Here is a 19,321-nt window from a genome sequence, read left to right on the forward strand (position 1 = left end):
TATAACTCTTAAACACAATTATCTAAAAGACTAAAAAACGGCGAAAGCACATTTGATAGGACAACACAATTGTATACAGTAAAGTAGAACTTAATTAAACATAAATAGTATAAATGTAATGCTTATCGTAATAACATAATTGGTGATGATTTTTAAAGTATATTTCACAAAATTATTAGTAAGGTTTAAGGCAGAAACTTACTGTTGATACCGTTCAAGTATTACGTAAGCAGATTTATTACAATTATTTACCCCCCGCGATCACCCTTGTCAGCAAAAATAAGAAAAGCTCTTACCCCCTCCCCCATGCTTACGTAAACATTTTTCAATTAATTTTTTTTTTATATATTATAATAATGTTATAATTATAATTTTAAAACTGCCTAAACGTATGCATGATTTGCGGGAATCCCCGAAAATGCGTTTCGTTTTCAAGTAAAGGCAATGTTAGGGTTGCTATTCGTGTAAACAAGTAACAAACTACCGATGACGTAATCATCATCTAGACTCCCCTACCCCCCATGTCATTAAAAATAAGCAAAGCAAAGACCCCCCGCCCCCCTAAAAACGCTTACGTAATACTTGAAGGACTCCAAAAGCAAAATTACCCGATTAAACCTATCTATCCTATCTATAACCTACACATTCTGGAAAAAAGGTAAGTGGCAAAGAATAATTGGCCAAGTGCAAGTCTAACCCGCACCCGGAGGGTTCCGTACCACCAAATTTTCATTTTTCATTAAATTCTAGTATTTGTTATTATAGCAGGCATTGAAGTACATACATTCTAAAAATTGTAAAAAGTTAACTTTCTACCTATAACGAATCATTAGTTAGTTCGATAAATATCGAAATAGCCGTTTGTTGTAAGGGGTCCCCTTTTTGTATTCAACTGTTTGTATTTTTAGTATTTGGTGTTATAGCTGCCACCGTTATACATTATCTGTAAAAATTCAAGTGTCTATCTATTACGGTTCCAGAGATAGAGCCCTGTGACAGACGGACAGACGGACAGACAGCGGAGTCTTAGTAATAGGGTTCCGTTTTTACCCTTAGGGTACGAAACCCTAAAAAGGCATATTTAGAAATCTAATAATGCGCTTTTAATTTTTATCAAAATCGGCCCCTAAACTCCTTTCAGAATTTTTCACTAATCCATATAGTTTCGGATTTTGCTATCAAGGTAGACTTGATGTCTTCATCGGATATGATGTTTCAATACTATGCTTCCGACTTTAGCTGCTTTTCTGAATTTAAATGTAATAATGCAATTTTTACGCCCCGTCATGTGCGGGGCGTAAAAATTGCTGTTTTTCGTAGCTACTTCTGTACCCTTAGAATGAGTTTTGACGTTCTTACAAAAATGTCTGTTTGGGTATTTGTTTACGTATTATACATTTCCAATCAGCGCCCCTAGAGGATTGTGTCAGAACTGATTTGAAATATATAGGAAATACGTAAACAGAAACAAAACGTCATTTTTGTAAGAACGTAAAAACTCATACTTAGGGTACTGGACGCAAAAACACGAAGCTAAAACGCGAATCGATGCTTCAAGTAGTGTCTTTTAGGGTTGTAAAGTGCAACATTATCGAATTATTATACAAGTAAACGTCTCCTTTAATATATAATAATGGCTGAAACTAATTTATTTTGAGCGCAATAATAAATAAGGTCTTCATATCTGATATTCTTTGATCAAATACTTTGAACTCGTTCAGTATTCTAAAGAGTTTGTTATAAAATATTAAATACCATCGTTATAACAGGTCTGCTATTATTGCTATTTGCTGCTTATTATGCTATATTGCTATTTGCTTCGAGTCTGAATTGCTATATCGTTATATTTCTACACTAGGTATAATATCTGCTATTTAGGAGAATAATGCAAGAAAATTGAACAATACACGAATAATAATTGATGGATTATGATGAAATACTTTAAAAAATTAATTGTAACAGAATACAATTCAATTTACTGAGATTTATAGCTATATCTTTTGCAATAAAAAAACGTGACATTTTTTATTTATTCATACGATATTTTTAATGTTTTTCACATATTTATAAAATAATGAATTAATAATATTTTTATTACTTAAGTAGCTTCAATTTAAGAAACCTATTTTTCAATAAAGTGCAATTATTCATACATTTAAATATAAATACAGTGCTATCATTTTTCAAAATTATATTATTATTTATTTTAATATAATTAAAATCAGTTCTATTAGGAGTGCGTATAATAATAATATACATATTATACATTTTAGTTGTAAGATAATTATTTAAAATAATTTAATATTTTTGTTATCGAGTAAAATTGCTCAGGATAATCAAGACTAATTGTAGATGATTTTATTTGGTAATTTTACAATTAGGGTGTCAATATTATACAAGTTTAAGTAGCAATATTAATACAGTCTTGGTTAAGAAACGAGATTAAAGGTTTAGTTTCCATCTTTTTAACCCCCGACGCCAGAAGAGCGATGTTATATTTTACAAAGATCAAAATTTGACGATTTCTAGAAATCGGACATTCATGTGTGTTATAATTTAGTTTTAAAGCTAACTTGATGAAATGTTCTTGGGTATGTACAAAATGTATTCAATTACTAAATAAAAACATCATGGTGTTGGTATATAGATGCATACTGCACGGTTTAAAATAAGAGTATATACCACCATACACGTTGGTAGTGGATAATTGTGAAATAATAATTTCACTCGATGTATTTCTGAAATACTAATACTATTAAGTATAATATACGGTTAGCTATTAAAATATCGTCAGCTCTTTCGCGTCGGGAGTTTCAATTTTTAATTTAAATTTCATTGTCCTAACCTAATTACAAGATATCCGCCCTGTTCTTCATTTTGGAGAGTGCCTCTGCTTCCTCGATTGTGTCTGGAAGCCTCATATTCCGGGTCTCCGGCAGCATGAGGACCAATGTACTGGAGATGATGCACATCCCTCCAAATATCACTGTTGGCATCGATTTGTGGTACTGTGACTGCAAAATGGTTTGGATTAAGCATATTGATAAAAATATTATAGTGTACTAACGCTATATATAACGTAACGTGATTTATAACGTTGTTAATATTTATAAAATATTACAGCATAACGTTATAACGTTATTTGGAACGTTGTTCTAAAATAAAACTACATTAGACATTACAATGATACTGATATTTTTTTTCAGTGTGACAAAAGTAATCAAAATTAGACATATTGATAAAGATAATTTAGTGTCAAAATGGATTTAAGTTTTAGCTTATACCGAGGGTTTCAATCATTCGCATAAATACGCAGTCTGTTGTGAGTTTTGACCCGCCAATTATATTTTAATTAACTTTATTTTTTAAATACTATCATTTTTAACAAGTTGTAATGGATATTTTTACTATTACCCGATTCTTTTACATACAATCAACATAAACCTTTTAATTTAAAAGTTTTTAAAATTACTATACTATTAAATTTTTGCTAATCCCAAAATGAGTTTCTAAGGGTTTTAAGCTCAGCTTCTGCCAGAAATTAACCATGTTATTAATAAACTTACCAGCAACGGCGTTAACGGCGCGATCAGTGATCCTATCCTCCCAGACGTAGAACACACACTGATGAGAGTCTGCCTCATGTTTGTAGGGAACACCTCAGACACGTAGATGTAGACGGAGCTGTACGCCAGCGTCACACTCCACTTGCCGACCAGGTATAACGCGATTGAGTACCAGTCCGCTGTGACAAATCATCAATATTATCATCATCATCAATATCGTCTAGATGGTCATCATTGTTACAAAAATCACACTAATCTAATAATCACATATCTTATAATAATCGTGTTTCATTCATCATCACCCCAACACCATCTATATGTTTGTACCATAAATAGTTATGTCACACAAAAATGGATGGAGTTGGGACAAAAAATACTTAGGTATTATTGAAAATTTATTTATTATTGTTGTTTCATATAACTAAGTATTGTTGAAAAGAATAAAATGAATAAAAACAAGTAAAAAAATAATCATTTGGCGGTACGGAAGCCTCCATGTGCGAGTTCGACTCGTACTTGGCGAATTATTGTAAGTCTTATAAGCGAGCATAAAGTTCTGATGGTGGGTCATAAGAAGCATAATTGTTTTGAAGATTAAAGTAGTCAATGATTATGTATTCCACCTGATGGAAAGTGGTCACTGCCCATGGACATCTATTATCTGTAAATGTTGACGGAACTGTACGATAGCGTCACATTATACCACCAGTACCAGACCGCTGTGACATATTATCAATATCATCAACATCGTCATATTCGTTATTATCATTAATTATGGTTACAATTTAATAACTAATAATATAACGTATTTTTTCTTTAATTTATTCAATATTCGATTTATTTTGAAGACGGAAACATCTACTTTTTTCATTAGATCTCACACTGTTAGCCATGAGCTACATTTCTATATGAAACCAATCAGAGAAGACCTCTTAGTCCTTAGGAGTGGCGACGCATTTGTGATTTTAGGTAGAACTATGTGAACTAGAACTGACCAATTCTTTGTAGAGTTGGTTACAGAGGTCCATTTATCATCAGATGGACTGCATGTTAGTTTGCTGCTTCAATCTATTAAAAAACGCCAAATTTTTAAACAGTAATTAAAATAACGTTTTGGGAATTAATCTATATCGCGGACAACCTTTTAATATTTACAAATAGATGCTAGTATACCATATGATACTTGTATTTATAGATAACATATCGCTTGACCGATCACTATGAAGGTCACAAGTGTTTTTATACAGGTGCTAGAACTCCGTGGTTCGACGCAGACGGAATTCTATTTCTACCTTGTAACAGCAGTGTTACTGCTGTGTTTTGGTGAAGGATGTAAGAGAGACGCAATGTTATTTAGTCGTCATAGGTAGCAACGCATCCAATGCCGATCTGAGATGATGATTACAGATGTCCAGGTGAAACCAATTTTCGGAATTCACTTATTTTGCAAATAAAGTTACTTTTACGTAAAAAAAGACAAATCGTGACCTAATTTCAAAGTAGTACGCAATAAATATACTGAACCCGCATTCAGTAGCTCGCGTGTATACACTACACCTACGTACTACGTAGTTTACACGTGTTAGTTGTAAACAAGCATACGGGCTGCTTGTAAGCAAATATGATTAGATGTGTTTATATCTATCCTATTTGGGATTGATTATTGATGTCCATGACTAGCAATTATCACATACCATTAGGTTGACTGCATGCTTGCTTGCTACGTTATTTTCATAAGAAGACAGTTGTATAAAACATTGAAAAATACATTTTAGAAATAAATAAATACTAAAAATAAATAAGTAGTCCAATAAATGTTCATAAATAATTAATAAGTAGCTATTTGAAAGTAATGTTCGGAATTCGCTCAAAAAAAGACAATTCGTGACCTAATTTCAAAGTAGTACGCAATAAATATACCGAACCCGCATTCAGTAGCTCGCGTGTATACACTACACCTACGTACTACTATGGTACTACGGAGTTTACACGTATTAGTTGTAAACAAGCATGCGGGCTGTTTGTTAGCAAATATGATTACATGTATTTATATCTATACAAATCATCATCAACCCATTATTGTCCCACTGGTGGGCACGGGTCTCCTCTCAGAATGAGAAGGATTAGGCCATAGTTCATCGCGCTGGCCAAGTGCGTATTTGTGGACTTCACATACCATTGTTTTTGTTTAATTTTCAGGTATGCAGGTTTTCTCACGATGTTTTCCTTCACCGATTAAGCATATGACAAATAATTTTTAATACACACATCATTTTGAAAAATCAGAGGTGCGTGCCTAGGATTTGAACCTCGGACACCTCTATCAGGGTCTATCATATCACTGTTGTTTCTAACTAATAAATAAGGGTATTTATTTATTCAACAAATAAATAAGGGTAATTCGGGTAATTCAGGGTATGTCAAATCTACCAATTTGCTCTCGACCAGTGTAAAATGACATACATGCATTTATGACATTTTACTTTCCGCTTTGAAAGGAGTCTGTTCCCAGCAGTGGGACACTAAAATGGGTTGATTTAATAGCATGCTCATTGCTATTTGTAACACATAAAAAGTACCTATATAAAGATTTCATATTGTTTATATTATTAAGCTCATGTGTGTCAATGCGAATCATTGTTTAATAGTTAACACTCAATAACACAATTACTCTAGATTATCGTGATTAATCCCAGTGATACTTGAATTAATTACAGTAACAGACAATAACACGTCTGCATCACACGACATGTCGACAAACAATGACAAATGGCGCCAAACGAACAAATGGTTTTAGCACGCGCATAGACTATAGACTGTTTTAGTATATCTATGACGATACAGCCACAGACAATATTTTTTTTTATTTACTAACACAATTCTGTGACTTTTTAGATTAGTTCGCAAGAAACCAAAAATATTTTCGAGATAAAAGCAGATTGTGTTTTTACTCTTCCAAAAAGTGTTTACTTTGATCTTTTCTGAATTGCGTGGTATCCAAAATCAGTTTATCAGACAGAATCCAAAACATTGGGTTTATAAAGTTTTTCATTTGGGTTTATAAAATTAGATCAACAGACAGATCATTTATCAGAAAAAAGGGTGGGTTGCACCATGCAACTTTAACATTTACGAAAGCCTAACCAACCGTCAAATCCATGGTTAAAAATAATTAGTTGCACCATTTTACTTTAGATAACGATCGATTTCGATCGGTTAAAGTTATTGTATTTGTCAACTTCTGTCAACATCTGTCAACGTCGACTAAAAATTGTGGTGACAGCATAGATTAGTAAAGATACTTCGCCGCCTTGAAATTGAATGAAGCCACAAACATTTATTTTAGTAAGTTCTTTTTTTGAATCCTTGACTAATAAAAACATTTTTAGAGAAAATTTACAAATAAATAACTAATTTACGTAATAATTACGTAATTTACGTAATAAATAAATAATTATTTCGAATATTTTAGGGACATTTTAGCACGGAGACGTGGCAAAACTTTTTTACGCAACTATTTCAATTCTCAAAACTGGGAACATTTTCTTGTTAGGAGTGAGTAATCTTTACTAATCTATGGGTGACAGCGACACAAATGGCATTAGTGACAAATAAATAGGTGCAACACGAAATGGTTACATTCCATTGCTACCGTCAAAGTTATTGTTATATTTAACTTTAATGCAAACATTAAACGGGCTTTAACCAAACCATCCAAGTAAATCAAATAAAAATGGCCGTTAACTTGAATATAAAGAATTTTGTTTATCGACTTAAATGACATTAGTACCGTCTTTTACGTAAACTCATACATCAATAATAAAGAATTTGTAACGATACAGATTTAACACGCATCTAGATTTATCATGGGGTATTGTTCTTTATCATATACAATTTCACAGAAGATAAAATTAGTGATAATAAATTCAAAATTAACTTTCTGTACTTCCTATTATTTACGGGTTCTTAGATTTTTAACTGGATTTAACTAGTCGATACCGCTCATAGACATCTGTAATGAACTACTAATATAACTTGAGTTTTACCTGGAATCGATGATGGATGCGTTTTAAATTAGTATTATGATTACTTAATTGGAATAATTCGTCTTACTACACAACAGCTAATAGTGCAAAAATATGTGTAATATATTATTTCGTTATAATAGCTGTATTAAGCGCTGCTGTGTTCTTGTTTGAAGGGTGTGTTAAGGCAAAAATATTTTAACGTGGCGTTCTATCTTAGACTTTAGGGGTAGCAACGTACCAGTGTCCAACTTCAGGCAGAAATCCAATCCTATCACGTAGGTATGCTTATTTCCAACTTAAATTTTATAAAACAGGCGCGACAGTATCTCTAACAGTTCTAAAAGTCAAACAGATTCTAAAAGTTAAGCACTTAACATACCAAGAACAAAAATAATATAATACTTACATCTCGGCAAAAACGCAAACAGGAGGCTCATCACCGCACAGGTCACGTAATTTGCTATTAACGTCTTTTTCCTCCCATACTTGTCCAACACTATCACTACCACCACATACGCCGGGATCTCCACCAACACCACCAGCATGAAGCTCACATATCGGTTCTTGCTCAACATCACCGAGTTGATCGACATCCCGTAGTACACTAGCGAGCAAGTCAGCCACAGGAACGAGCATATTGACACCCTCTTCCACATTATGCTCGATCGTATCGCCTTCGAAAACTGTGATTTCTTGTCCATCGTTTGATTCTGTGGCTTCAACAACGGATCTCCTAATGCGTCTAAATCTAACGACCTTGGATCTAATTTGTTGATCTTCGCAGCTCGTTTCAGGATTCGTATTGCTTCATCTCGTCTTCCTTTACTCAGAAGCCATCTCGAGCTCTCATTCATGAACCAAACGTAAGCGCCAACGATGATGGCTGGTGCGTACAGGATGAGGATGTAGGTTCTCCAGTTGTCGACGAACCAAGCGACTACTGCTATGAGGACAACGCCGACCACAAACGTCATGTTACACATAGCGGAGACTAAGACGCGCTGCTTCAAACCAACTAACTCCACGGCTGTAAGAAACAAGAACTTTAGAACTAACGAAGTAGATACAGAAATAATTACTCAGAAGGATAGATCAAATAAGAACGGGGAGATACAATATATAAAAGATTTATAGATTAAGATATCTGTTTATTATTTTATTAATTAGCAACGCAAAATACAACGGGCTTATACTAATCCTAAAAAGATTATTTATTAAGCTTCCAACATATTTGAATTCTAAAGATATTATCTATGTTATTTCAAATATTATTTTTTCTATTGAAATGATTAATGTAATGATGAAAATTGAATTCGTGTAACTTGTTTAAACAGATCTTCAATAAAGCTTAGTTTTTTGAGCAACATAGTATCATAAGAGCACTAATATGGAAGTCAAAAATAATGAAACCCTGGGCCAAATTAACTTAATACAAAAGATGCTTACCCAAAACATATGCAGACGGGTACAACCCACCCCCAAAGCCCGCTTCAAGGAAATGGAAAGCGAGGAACGTGAGGTAGTTTGGCGCGAATGCTCTCGAGATGCCAAAGATGAAGCTGGCACAAGACGCGATCCCGATAGCAACTTTGCGACCGTATCGATCGGATATAGCTCCTGTGAACAGCATCGCAGCGAACATACCGGTGTTGTGGATGGTCCCGACCAGAGCCCGCTTCCATTCCTGACAGCCAAGGTTGAACTGGAATAGAGGAAATTACATGAGTTCCTGATAATGGTCACAGCTGACACACCTGGATCAATCAACCTCGAATAGTACATGTGAGCTACCAGAGGTAACTGTTGCTAGCCTTGAGGATCCAAGTGGGATTTCCTAGACTTCACAGTTTAAAAACTTTTAAGAAGTTCTGTAAAGGACTCACAGGCGTGCAGGTTTCCTGACAAAGTTTTTCTTTACCGTTTAAATAAGTGATAATATTACTTTTAATTATTAATTTCTAATACCTATTAACTTTGAAAAATCTGAGAAGTGGCTTAGGATTCGAAACTTAGAGCCCTCGACCGAGAGGGTACTTCAACCACATTGTTTTGTCATCATCATTGGAAGGTAGAACCATCTGTGGTTTCACGGCGGCACCATCGCCACACACCTGCGTAAAAAGAGCAGTGTTCTGGTTTGAAGGTTGGGGTATGTGGACATACTTATATGAGGCATTCCAGCAAATCCTCAGGATAGTGGCGCATCTGTAGCTGACCTCAGATAGGAATCTAATCTTATCTAGGGTTGATTACAGATGCCCATAGGCAGCAGTAGCCACTTACCATCTGGTGGAATGCATGCTCGTCTGCTGCTCATACCATTTACTACTAGTATTAAGAATACTCACTTCTTTTATGAACGACTGGCCCTCCTCATAAACAAACTCGTCGCACTCCCTCGTTTTGTTGGAGAAGTCTTCAGGGACACACATGAATTCACGAGTAGCATTCAAAGGGACGTATACTTTGCACTGGTCTCGCTCGCCGTCCTCTGCTAGGGGTATGGCGTATTCCACCCAAGAGGTGTCGTTGAATCTCTCTTCACACCCGTGGACTTTGCACCTGAAAAGAAGTTTATCGTTAGTCTTCATCCTCAACCCATTACTGTCTTATTGTTGGGCATTGTCTACTTCCAGAATGAGAAAATTTTGCCATAGTTCATCGCGGTGGCAAATTGTGTAAGGTACCGGTATCCTCTCGGAATGCGAAGGAGTAGGTCATGGTCCACCGCGCTAGCCAAGTGCGTATTGATAGACATCACATACTTATGAGATTTTTAATTATAAATATCTTAAGTATACAGGCTTACTCACGATGTTTACTTTCGCCTTTAAAGAGAGCGATAATTAATTTCTAATATGCACATAACTCAAAAAATCAGTGTCTGGGACTCAAACCTCGGACCCCTCGATCGAGAAGTCGAGTTTCAATCGCTAGGACATCACTGCTTTTTAGAATGATTATGGAATTCCCGTAAAACGTCAAAATTCCGAGCATATAGTAAGACCCCGTTTGCTTGGAATTCATCTGTGATAAGTAATAAGTAATAGAAATTGTAAATTACTAATTAGTAACGATCAATAAATAGAAAAGGATACAGTTTAAATTATATTTATTCATCAAACGTATTGTGCGTAAGGGATAATTTTATTAGGTATCTAAGATATTACTCGTAATCTCCTGTCGTTACTATTTATGTGTATTTATTTAATTATATGTTTAATAAATTTGGTTTATATAATTTAGTTTATTTATATGTATTTATATATAGGTATATATACATACATATATATATATATATATTATAATATATACTTATTAAATCATTTTAATATGTATTTTTTCTTACTTCTAATACATATTTATAATATCTGCTGTTTTCATTATTGTTTGTCGTTTTTTTTTTCTTGCTTTGTAACACCTGCTGCAAATTCTCTACATCCACCCAGGGTTGACTGGTAGAGAATGCCATCAGGCATTATGTTTGCCCTTTTGCACATTTTTTAGAGGTGTATAATGAGAGAATAAATAAATTGAGAATAAATAAATATTGAATTAAATGGCGGTTTCAAGATCCCTAACTTTAAACAACCAATGGGTATATAAATATGCAAGACATGGGTAATAATAAATTAGCTGAATCCCTGTATGAAGGTTTGGCACTTTAATATTCTAATTTTGATTTGAATTTGAACCGAATAAAGATCAATGAACCGACAATTCATCATCGACAATCGATCATTCCGGTCGAAACAAATTAAAATTCATTAGGCGATTAGGTGATGCCTCATACGATAAGTAGATCCAACGGTTAGTCAATTATTTAGAATCGGCAAATGATACAGGATAATATTAAAGTAATATTATCATGCAAATGACGTAATCATTACCATTTACACTTAACTGGATTTATAATAAAGAAGACATAATAAATACAGTAATAATCGTTGTCATGTGCACAGATATCGTAGATTTTAATTGATCTACTCGTACAAAGTTAAGCAACGTCAGGCGGGGTCGGGAGCTGGATGGGCGAACACTAGTGATTAAATGTCATGTGCGCTCCGTGCTTCGGAGGGCACCTGAAACACCTCGCATACGTATGTCTCCCTTATCACATCCTTCAAATCAGTAGCACTTAACACTGCTTTTATCAGTGAAAAATAGGTGCAGTGCGTCCGGAGTTGAACCACGAAAGGTTCTTCCTTTAGTAGAATAGTTTATTGTTTCGTCTTGGCCTCTGTCTACATAACCAATGCTCGGCTCGGCTCGACCTAACCGCTCACCTGGGGCACATAGAGGCAATAAAGATTGCTGAGTTCATCGATGTTCCCAAGGGCCGCATTACTGGGGAACGAGATATTGTTTACCGTCTACACGTAAACAGAGGAGAGTTAATTAACTTGTATTTTACCTTTTTTTAAATGAGGGGGAAACCGTGGGAGCGACAGGGTTATGTGGGATTCTTATTTTCGACCCCAGGCCATACAGACCCACGTTATGCTACTGTTTTGGTAACAAAGCAGTATCTCCTTCCCCTCTTATAAAGCCCATGTGCCCATGTGACATGTGCCCTAGTCTTTAGAGATGAGCGACATTGATGACTTAGCTTTGATGTATTTTAACTCTGTTTATTACCTTAAACAGCAGTTTAAGACTCAGTTAAAGCTAACCCGCGTTCCAAACGTATATTACACTTAACAAAAACGAATAAGCACCATATTATCATTAATGAAAACATAATGCTAAAAGCTTTTTGTCACTAATTAAACATTTTGTGTCTCACTTTCTTGTTTCTTGCATCCGAACTTCTCCAAGTGCTCATATGGGTCCCATACTAGGTAATAAAGATTCCCGACCACATCCCAGTTCCCTGAGGAGGCATTACTGGGAGTGATCTATTCACTTACGGTCATTGATGTAGGAATAGTTTAGTTTACGCAATGCTGGAAAGCCAAAATATTTAGACAAAGGTTAAAGATCCTTTTAGGATAAAAAGTAATTTATTATATTGTAAAAAAGGACTCTATAGTCTGATTCATAATTAGGTGTCATAAATGTAAACAAAGAAATGTCACTGTCAAAATACGATTACAGGTATTGTAAACCTTAACAAATTAACAAGAAACAAAAACTTTAACAACTACACACAATTTAACAAATGCGTTATTAAAACGAGATAACATTAGCTACGAAACTTAAAAATGGTTGCACAAGAAATGTTTTGGATCCCGTTTGTGTTACCATTATCCCATTTTAATTTTCTACCATAAACCTTGTTTTTACTATTATTACTGTATGGAACGAAATTGAGGTAATATAAATATTAGAAGTTTAATTTAATTTATTTAGATTATTATTTTATTATGTTGTATTACTTTAATATCGTTAAAAATATGAAACTACCATTTGAAACGTATTTTCTTTATAGGACAAAACCTGTGTTTACATTTTAGACACCTAATTATGAATCAAACTATAAGTTGTTGCATAAAAATCATACGAATATACTATAATAAAAATGGGATTTTGCCACGAAAGTGCAAGTGGAATGAACTCCCCACTGAGGAATTTCAGGAGGGCTGTGACATGGGTCTCTTCAAAAAAAGGGGCAACTTTCCATCAGGTAGCCGGTCTGCTCGCTTGGCTTTATTTATAAAACGCGTGCAAAAAAAAAATATAATATGGAGGTTATAAAAAAAATTACACACACTGCAATCTTATATAAATAGAATGAGAACCCACAACCTTCTGTGCGTAAGTCAAGGTGCATTTAAGGCTGGCGCTCCCTTGCAAGCTACACGCTTACCGCAAACCTATTCCGTATCACTTCCTAATCTTTATTTATTAACTTGGTAATCATGGTCAGGGTTATAATCTTTCAACCTGCGGTAATCGGAACATCCAACAATCGGAACTTGAAGGTGGTAGAACCCTTTGTGGTTCGACTCCGGCGGCACCACCGCCACACCTATTTCTACCTAATAACAGCAGTGTTAGGCGCTGCTGTGTTCCGGTTTGAAGGGTGTGGTAAGGGAGATAGACTTTTCCGAGGCAGCTTAGTCCTCAGGGGTAGCGGCGCATCTGTGGCCGACCTCAGGTAGGAATATCTAATCCGATCTGGGGTTGATTACAGATGTCCATGGGCGGCAGTAGCCACTTACCATCAGGTGGACTGCATGCTCGTCTGCTACTCTCATATTATAAAAAAAAATCCACAGATTATATCGACCCATGACAAAACTATCAGTGGCTGCCAAAAATAGTTTTAATATGGCTATCAACATTTATCATAAAAATCCGGACTTTAAAAGCGACAACTATATAAAATTCAGAAATTTAGTCAAAAATTGGCTAGCTAAAAAATGCTTCTATACGATTACTTTGGTGATAAAAATTGACATAATTTTCCTGCTATTATTATATAATGACTTAATTATTATTATTGATTGTTAACTTGACATGATTGCATCTTAATCTAAATATCATTTACCTTTAATACTTTTATTGTTAATCCTAACATTTTAACTAAGTTTTGACATGTGTAACACCTGTAAAGGTAGCATTTAGGCTTCATTTACGTGAACTTTATGTATCGTTATTGTCCTATTGTACTAAATGCTTTACACAATAAAAATAAATACATAAAAATGGTTGGTGAGAATGCCCATTACTAGTGTTAAAACGCTCAGAGGGGATTCCAAACATACAATATATTTCTTCCATAATCATCAACATTTAAAATACCTCTTTATCTATTCTCTGGTTCTGGTGTTCTGGTTTGAAGGGTGGTTTGATGTTCTGGTGCTCAGCTTAGTCTTCAGGGGTAGCGGCTCATCTGTGGCCGACCCCAGGTATCTAATCCTACCTGGGGTTGATTCATCATGATCAATCCATTACTGTCCCACTGCTGGGCGCGAGTCTCCTCTCATAATGACAAGGATTAGGCCATAGTTTACCGCGCTGGCCAAGTGCGTATTGGTAAACTTCACATACATTTGAGATATTTTATAAATCTCTCAGGTATGCATGATGTTTTCCTTCACCATTTAGCAAGTGATAATTAATTTCTAATACGCACATAACTTTGAAAAATCAGAGGTGCGTGCCTGGGATTTGAACCTCGGACCTCTCGATCGAGAGGCCAAGTTTCTTAACCACTAGGCTATCACTGCTTTTTGGGGTTGATTACAGAAATCTTTCTTCTTCCGACATATCTTCAGAACATGTGTTATCAATTCTATTGGAGAGGACATGATACCACTAAATATGTCTTCATCTCAAGATATCATTATCGATAAGCCGTTATCGGGCAAGCTTTATCAGCAAAATCAATATCGGTTATGCGATTAGTCATATGGATTTCAAAAGATAAATGGTAACTCAGTTTTAGTTTATGTGGATCATGTTCTGTCTGATACTTACGGTATTTGATGAAAATTGGGTAAATTCAGTAATCGAAGTGTTTTGATTTATTTGGAGTTTGTTACACATGTTTATTTATGAGTCAAATAAAATATTTAGGGTCAGCAATGTCAAAGTTTGAGTAGGATTTTTTGATTTGAATTTTGAGACAGGTATCCTTTTGATGCCATAGCCATTTACATCGATTAAAACTCTTAATCCATTAAAATGTTATTGAATTAAAATAATTACTAATTAATATGTGGAACAAAACTTACTTTTCGTAACTCCATGATACCATGTTTCTTCAAAGGTTTAAAAAAAGGTCTCTTTGCCAAAAACCAGCAATAAATTTGTATGTTCCAAATGGTAATTGACAATAATATTTGCTTACCACCAGACGAACCACGAATCTCTTCGCCAGGTTAATCAAACCATCAAGTGGAAAATTCCGTCGTCAAACCATTACTATCCTTCTGGTGGGCACGAGTCCATCAGCATGGGAGAGGTTTTAGTTTATAGAGTTATCAGATATCACACATCCTTACAAACACTCAAGCAAATAAATTTCTTCATCATATTTTCTACATCTCTTATGCAATACATATGAAGACGAACATTTCCACCGTAATTAAACCTAAGAAACTTACCTATATGTCTGTTGTTGCGCCTCAAAGATGAATCCACACTCGTAGAACGCACTCAGCATCACCGGGAACAGGAGAAGGACGAAATTCAGCAAATTGTATCGTCCATACGGCCCCAAGCTCTCAAGCACGGAGTCTAAATTGATTTCTCTCTTCGTTTCCATCTTGGACAGCGTTTATATCTGAAAATTTATGTCGATTTTAAACATGCTGCATTTTATGAAATTTAAAATTAAATCTAAATTCGATTTTAAAGTGTGATTTGACATCGGGTATATATTCTTCGTCCTCTTTGTGTATATATTGTGTATATCTTGTGTATACACTATCGGGGATATTCTCACAAGTAGAGTCTATATTCTAACAGTGTTTGTAAGATTGTAGGGTTTATGTATGTAAAGCGGACGAACTTGAATGCAATCATTTTCACACATTTTAAATAAAATGTATAGACATTACTAGATTACATACATCCTTCAATAGAGCATATTAAATTTCATTGTATTTTTTAATATGTCAAAATTAAAAAAACCCTTTTAAAATGTTTTTCTTTAAAATGGTTTTGATCTCGTTTTTCGAGAAAAGGTAACATCTGACGAAACCCCCGCAGCATCATTTAGTTGCTTTTCTCGTAAAACTACAGTATTATGGAATTCAAGCAGCAGATCAAGCAGTGATAGCCTAGTGGTTAAGAAACTCGGCCTCTCGATCGAGGATCCGAGGTTCAAATCTCAGGCATGCACCTCTGATTTTTCAAAGTTATGTACGTATTAGATGTTAATTATCACTTGCTAAACGGAAAAAAAACGTGAAAAAACCTGCATACCTGAGAGGTTTAAAAAAAAAAACCTCAAAGGTATGTGAAGTCTACCAACACGCACTTGGCCAGCGCGGTGGACTATGGCCTAATCCTTCTCATTCTGAGAGGAGACCCGTGCCCAGCAGTGGGACAGTAATGAGTTGATGATGATGATGATCATGATGGAATCCTAATTTGTGACAGAAACGTCGTCACGATGGATTCTATGCGTTGTATCTCGCGTTGGACATAAACAAATATGAGTGTAAAATATTGCATTAGTAAAGAAAAACCAGTTCCTATACATTATTTAAATCTGACTCATTCATATTGTTTATTTGGGTCAGGGCCGCTACACGTAACTGTGGAGTGTGGACGTAAACTACTCAATTCAGTTTTAATATTCATTATTCTTCACTATAGATCTTTAATAAACGCTTTAAATCTATTTGTGTGAACAACATCATTTAAACGTATACTAAAAATGAATCTCACAAGTCACAACGTTTAACAAAACAAAGTTAAACTCACAATTGATAATAGGCCTTTTTTGATAAACAATAAGTTACTACTGGTTACTTATTCCTCATCAGGAAACATTGAAGGCAATCAGCTGGTTATAATCACCGTAGTCTGTAAATAGCATTACAGTCTTCTATAACTTTTTTCATAATATAGAAGTAGCAAACAGGCATGCAGTCCACCTGGTAAATGGCTAATGTTGTCCATGGACATCTGTCATCAACCTCAAGATATGACTCCTACTACTGATCGGCCGGTTGGAACGTTTTGGATAAGTATGCCTCCCTTACCACACCCAAATTTCGCGTTACCTAGTCGCATTTATCATTATTTAATATCATTGTTTTTTACTCAACTCCCAGTGCTAAGTTTGCGCAATAAATCCATAGTGATTCTGTGAGTCATTAAGTTATAAATACACAACAGTTATAATAATAGGTGTTTCTGAGAAACTGACAACAATGCAATCTCGATTGTTTGTCTCATCCGTGGGAACGCTGGGACAATAAAATAAAACACCGGTACTTATGTGACCAGCCAATTTTACACTTTAATAAGAACGTGGATGTTTTTGGACATTTTAAGATTAGGACGTCTTTAGGATATTTCGTGGTTTGTCCCTGTAGTTCCGGGACCAGAATAGGACTACGGTATCCCCTGCCTGTAGTAAGAGGCGACTAAAAGGGGGCTTACGGGGTCGAGGGTGGTAAGAGTGGGAGCTCGAACCGCCCGGCTAGCGACCCCAGGAAGGGCGGCGGTATGTGTGGCCGCATACCGTCGTATACACTTGATGGTTTGGCGAGTTTTATACTCATCAGGATAGAGCCCGACGGGAGCAAGATGCTTAGAAGACTCCGGTTGCGTTCCTTTGGAGATCCCGGAGTTCTCAACGCAGCGTCGAGGACGGTCACCGGGGGAGTTTTAGTGCTGTAAGAATCCCACATAACCCCGTCTCACTTCCATGGCACCAGGTACCTTTTGAAGATTTCCCCCTCGTCAACAAAAAAAAAAAACATTTTATGGCTAAGTAAAACGTAACTATTGGGCACAATTATTTTTGCCTGCTAGCAGTGTTAAGCGTTGCCGTGTTCTGGTTTGAAGTGGTAAGGGAGGCATACTCATCCGAGACATTCCATATTAATCCTCAGAAGTAACGGCGCAATTTAATCTTATCTGGTGGTATTACAGATGTCCATGTGCGGTAAAAGCCACTTACTATCAAGTGGACTACATAATCGTCTGCTCCTCATATATTATATAAAAAATCAAGTTTGGTTGACGTTCATGATCAGCCAAGTACTGCATCAAGGCTTTTAGAATGATAAGCAATAAGGTCATAGACCACCGAGCTGTCTAAGTGCGAGCTAACAGGCTTCACATTCCTTTATAAAAAAAGTTCAAACTTGTCTTTAAACAAACGCTATGTAAAAAGCGTACTATAGTCTGAGTGACTATTTTACTGATAAAACGGTGTGGTCCGAAGTAGCTCCAGCTCCACATGTACTATTAGGTTAAGTGCCATTGTATAAAACATTTATTTTTTTAAAATGATGTGTGTTATGGAGTTTCTTTCGTCGCTTCTTTTCCATAACGAAACACCTTCTGAAGTGGTGGTAGTTGTATTGACATTCAAAAAGTGCTCTGTAAAGAACTTATTTTGAATAAAATATGTTGATTTGATTTAAAAACATGGAAAGCATGTATAGGTTTCCTTACAATATTTTCCTTCGCCGTTGATACGATTGATAATTGGTTTCTAAGGCTTGGAAAGCAGTTGCTTATTAACGTTCTTACGGAGTTTCTAGCGCCGCTTTTTCTCCGCTGACGGTAAGCTGACTTTCAAATGAATTAGCTGAGGCAATAGTTGAGGCAGTGGTGCCGCCGGAGACGAGCTACAGGGTTCTTCAAATCTGAAGAATCACAGACCGTAGAAATCCACAGTATTTTTACCACGCTTTTATTAGCTTGACCTGTATGTATATTGTATGTATGTTGAATTTTTGAACTCGATTTTCACCCACTTTAAACGGCCCGATATATTAAACATTTTGAACAATTATCAAGACTCGATGACAATACACGATTAAAATAATATTATCCCATCAGGATCAGAATTAACGAAGAATCAGGATTAACGATTCTCCTTGTGCGATTTTAGCGTGGTTTTTAGTTTAAACTATAATTATTTCTTATAATATTGAGAACCAGACCCAGAATAAAAATTTTTGGGGGTCCGAACCCTTCCCCTTCCGCCCTTATATACGTTAATTGCAAGCAGCGACCTACATATTTTTGTTAAGTTTTTCTGTCATTGTTAATCCTAGTGTCATAAAATTTATCAAAATAAATACCTAA

General features: G+C 35.4%; 1 protein-coding gene across 1 annotated transcript in view; it reads right to left on the reverse strand.

The window, feature by feature from the left end:
* Positions 1-642: 642 nt before the first annotated feature.
* Positions 643-19,321, reverse strand: part of LOC140748996 (organic cation transporter protein) — a 36,106-nt gene continuing 17,427 nt past the window's right edge. The window contains exons 2-7 of the mRNA XM_073081994.1: positions 15,649-15,827; positions 9,943-10,156; positions 9,041-9,296; positions 8,001-8,621; positions 3,567-3,745; positions 643-3,014 (exon numbers count right to left, since the gene is read on the reverse strand). Of these exons, the coding sequence (XP_072938095.1) occupies positions 2,850-3,014; positions 3,567-3,745; positions 8,001-8,621; positions 9,041-9,296; positions 9,943-10,156; positions 15,649-15,809 (1,596 nt within the window). The 5' untranslated portion in view covers positions 15,810-15,827 and the 3' untranslated portion in view covers positions 643-2,849. The remainder of the gene's footprint in view (positions 3,015-3,566; positions 3,746-8,000; positions 8,622-9,040; positions 9,297-9,942; positions 10,157-15,648; positions 15,828-19,321) is intronic.

This window comes from Epargyreus clarus, unplaced genomic scaffold, assembly GCF_041222505.1.
Source record: "Epargyreus clarus isolate Ecla_fem2 unplaced genomic scaffold, WU_Ecla_fem_2.2 ptg000017l, whole genome shotgun sequence".
Taxonomy (NCBI): domain Eukaryota; kingdom Metazoa; phylum Arthropoda; class Insecta; order Lepidoptera; family Hesperiidae; genus Epargyreus; species Epargyreus clarus.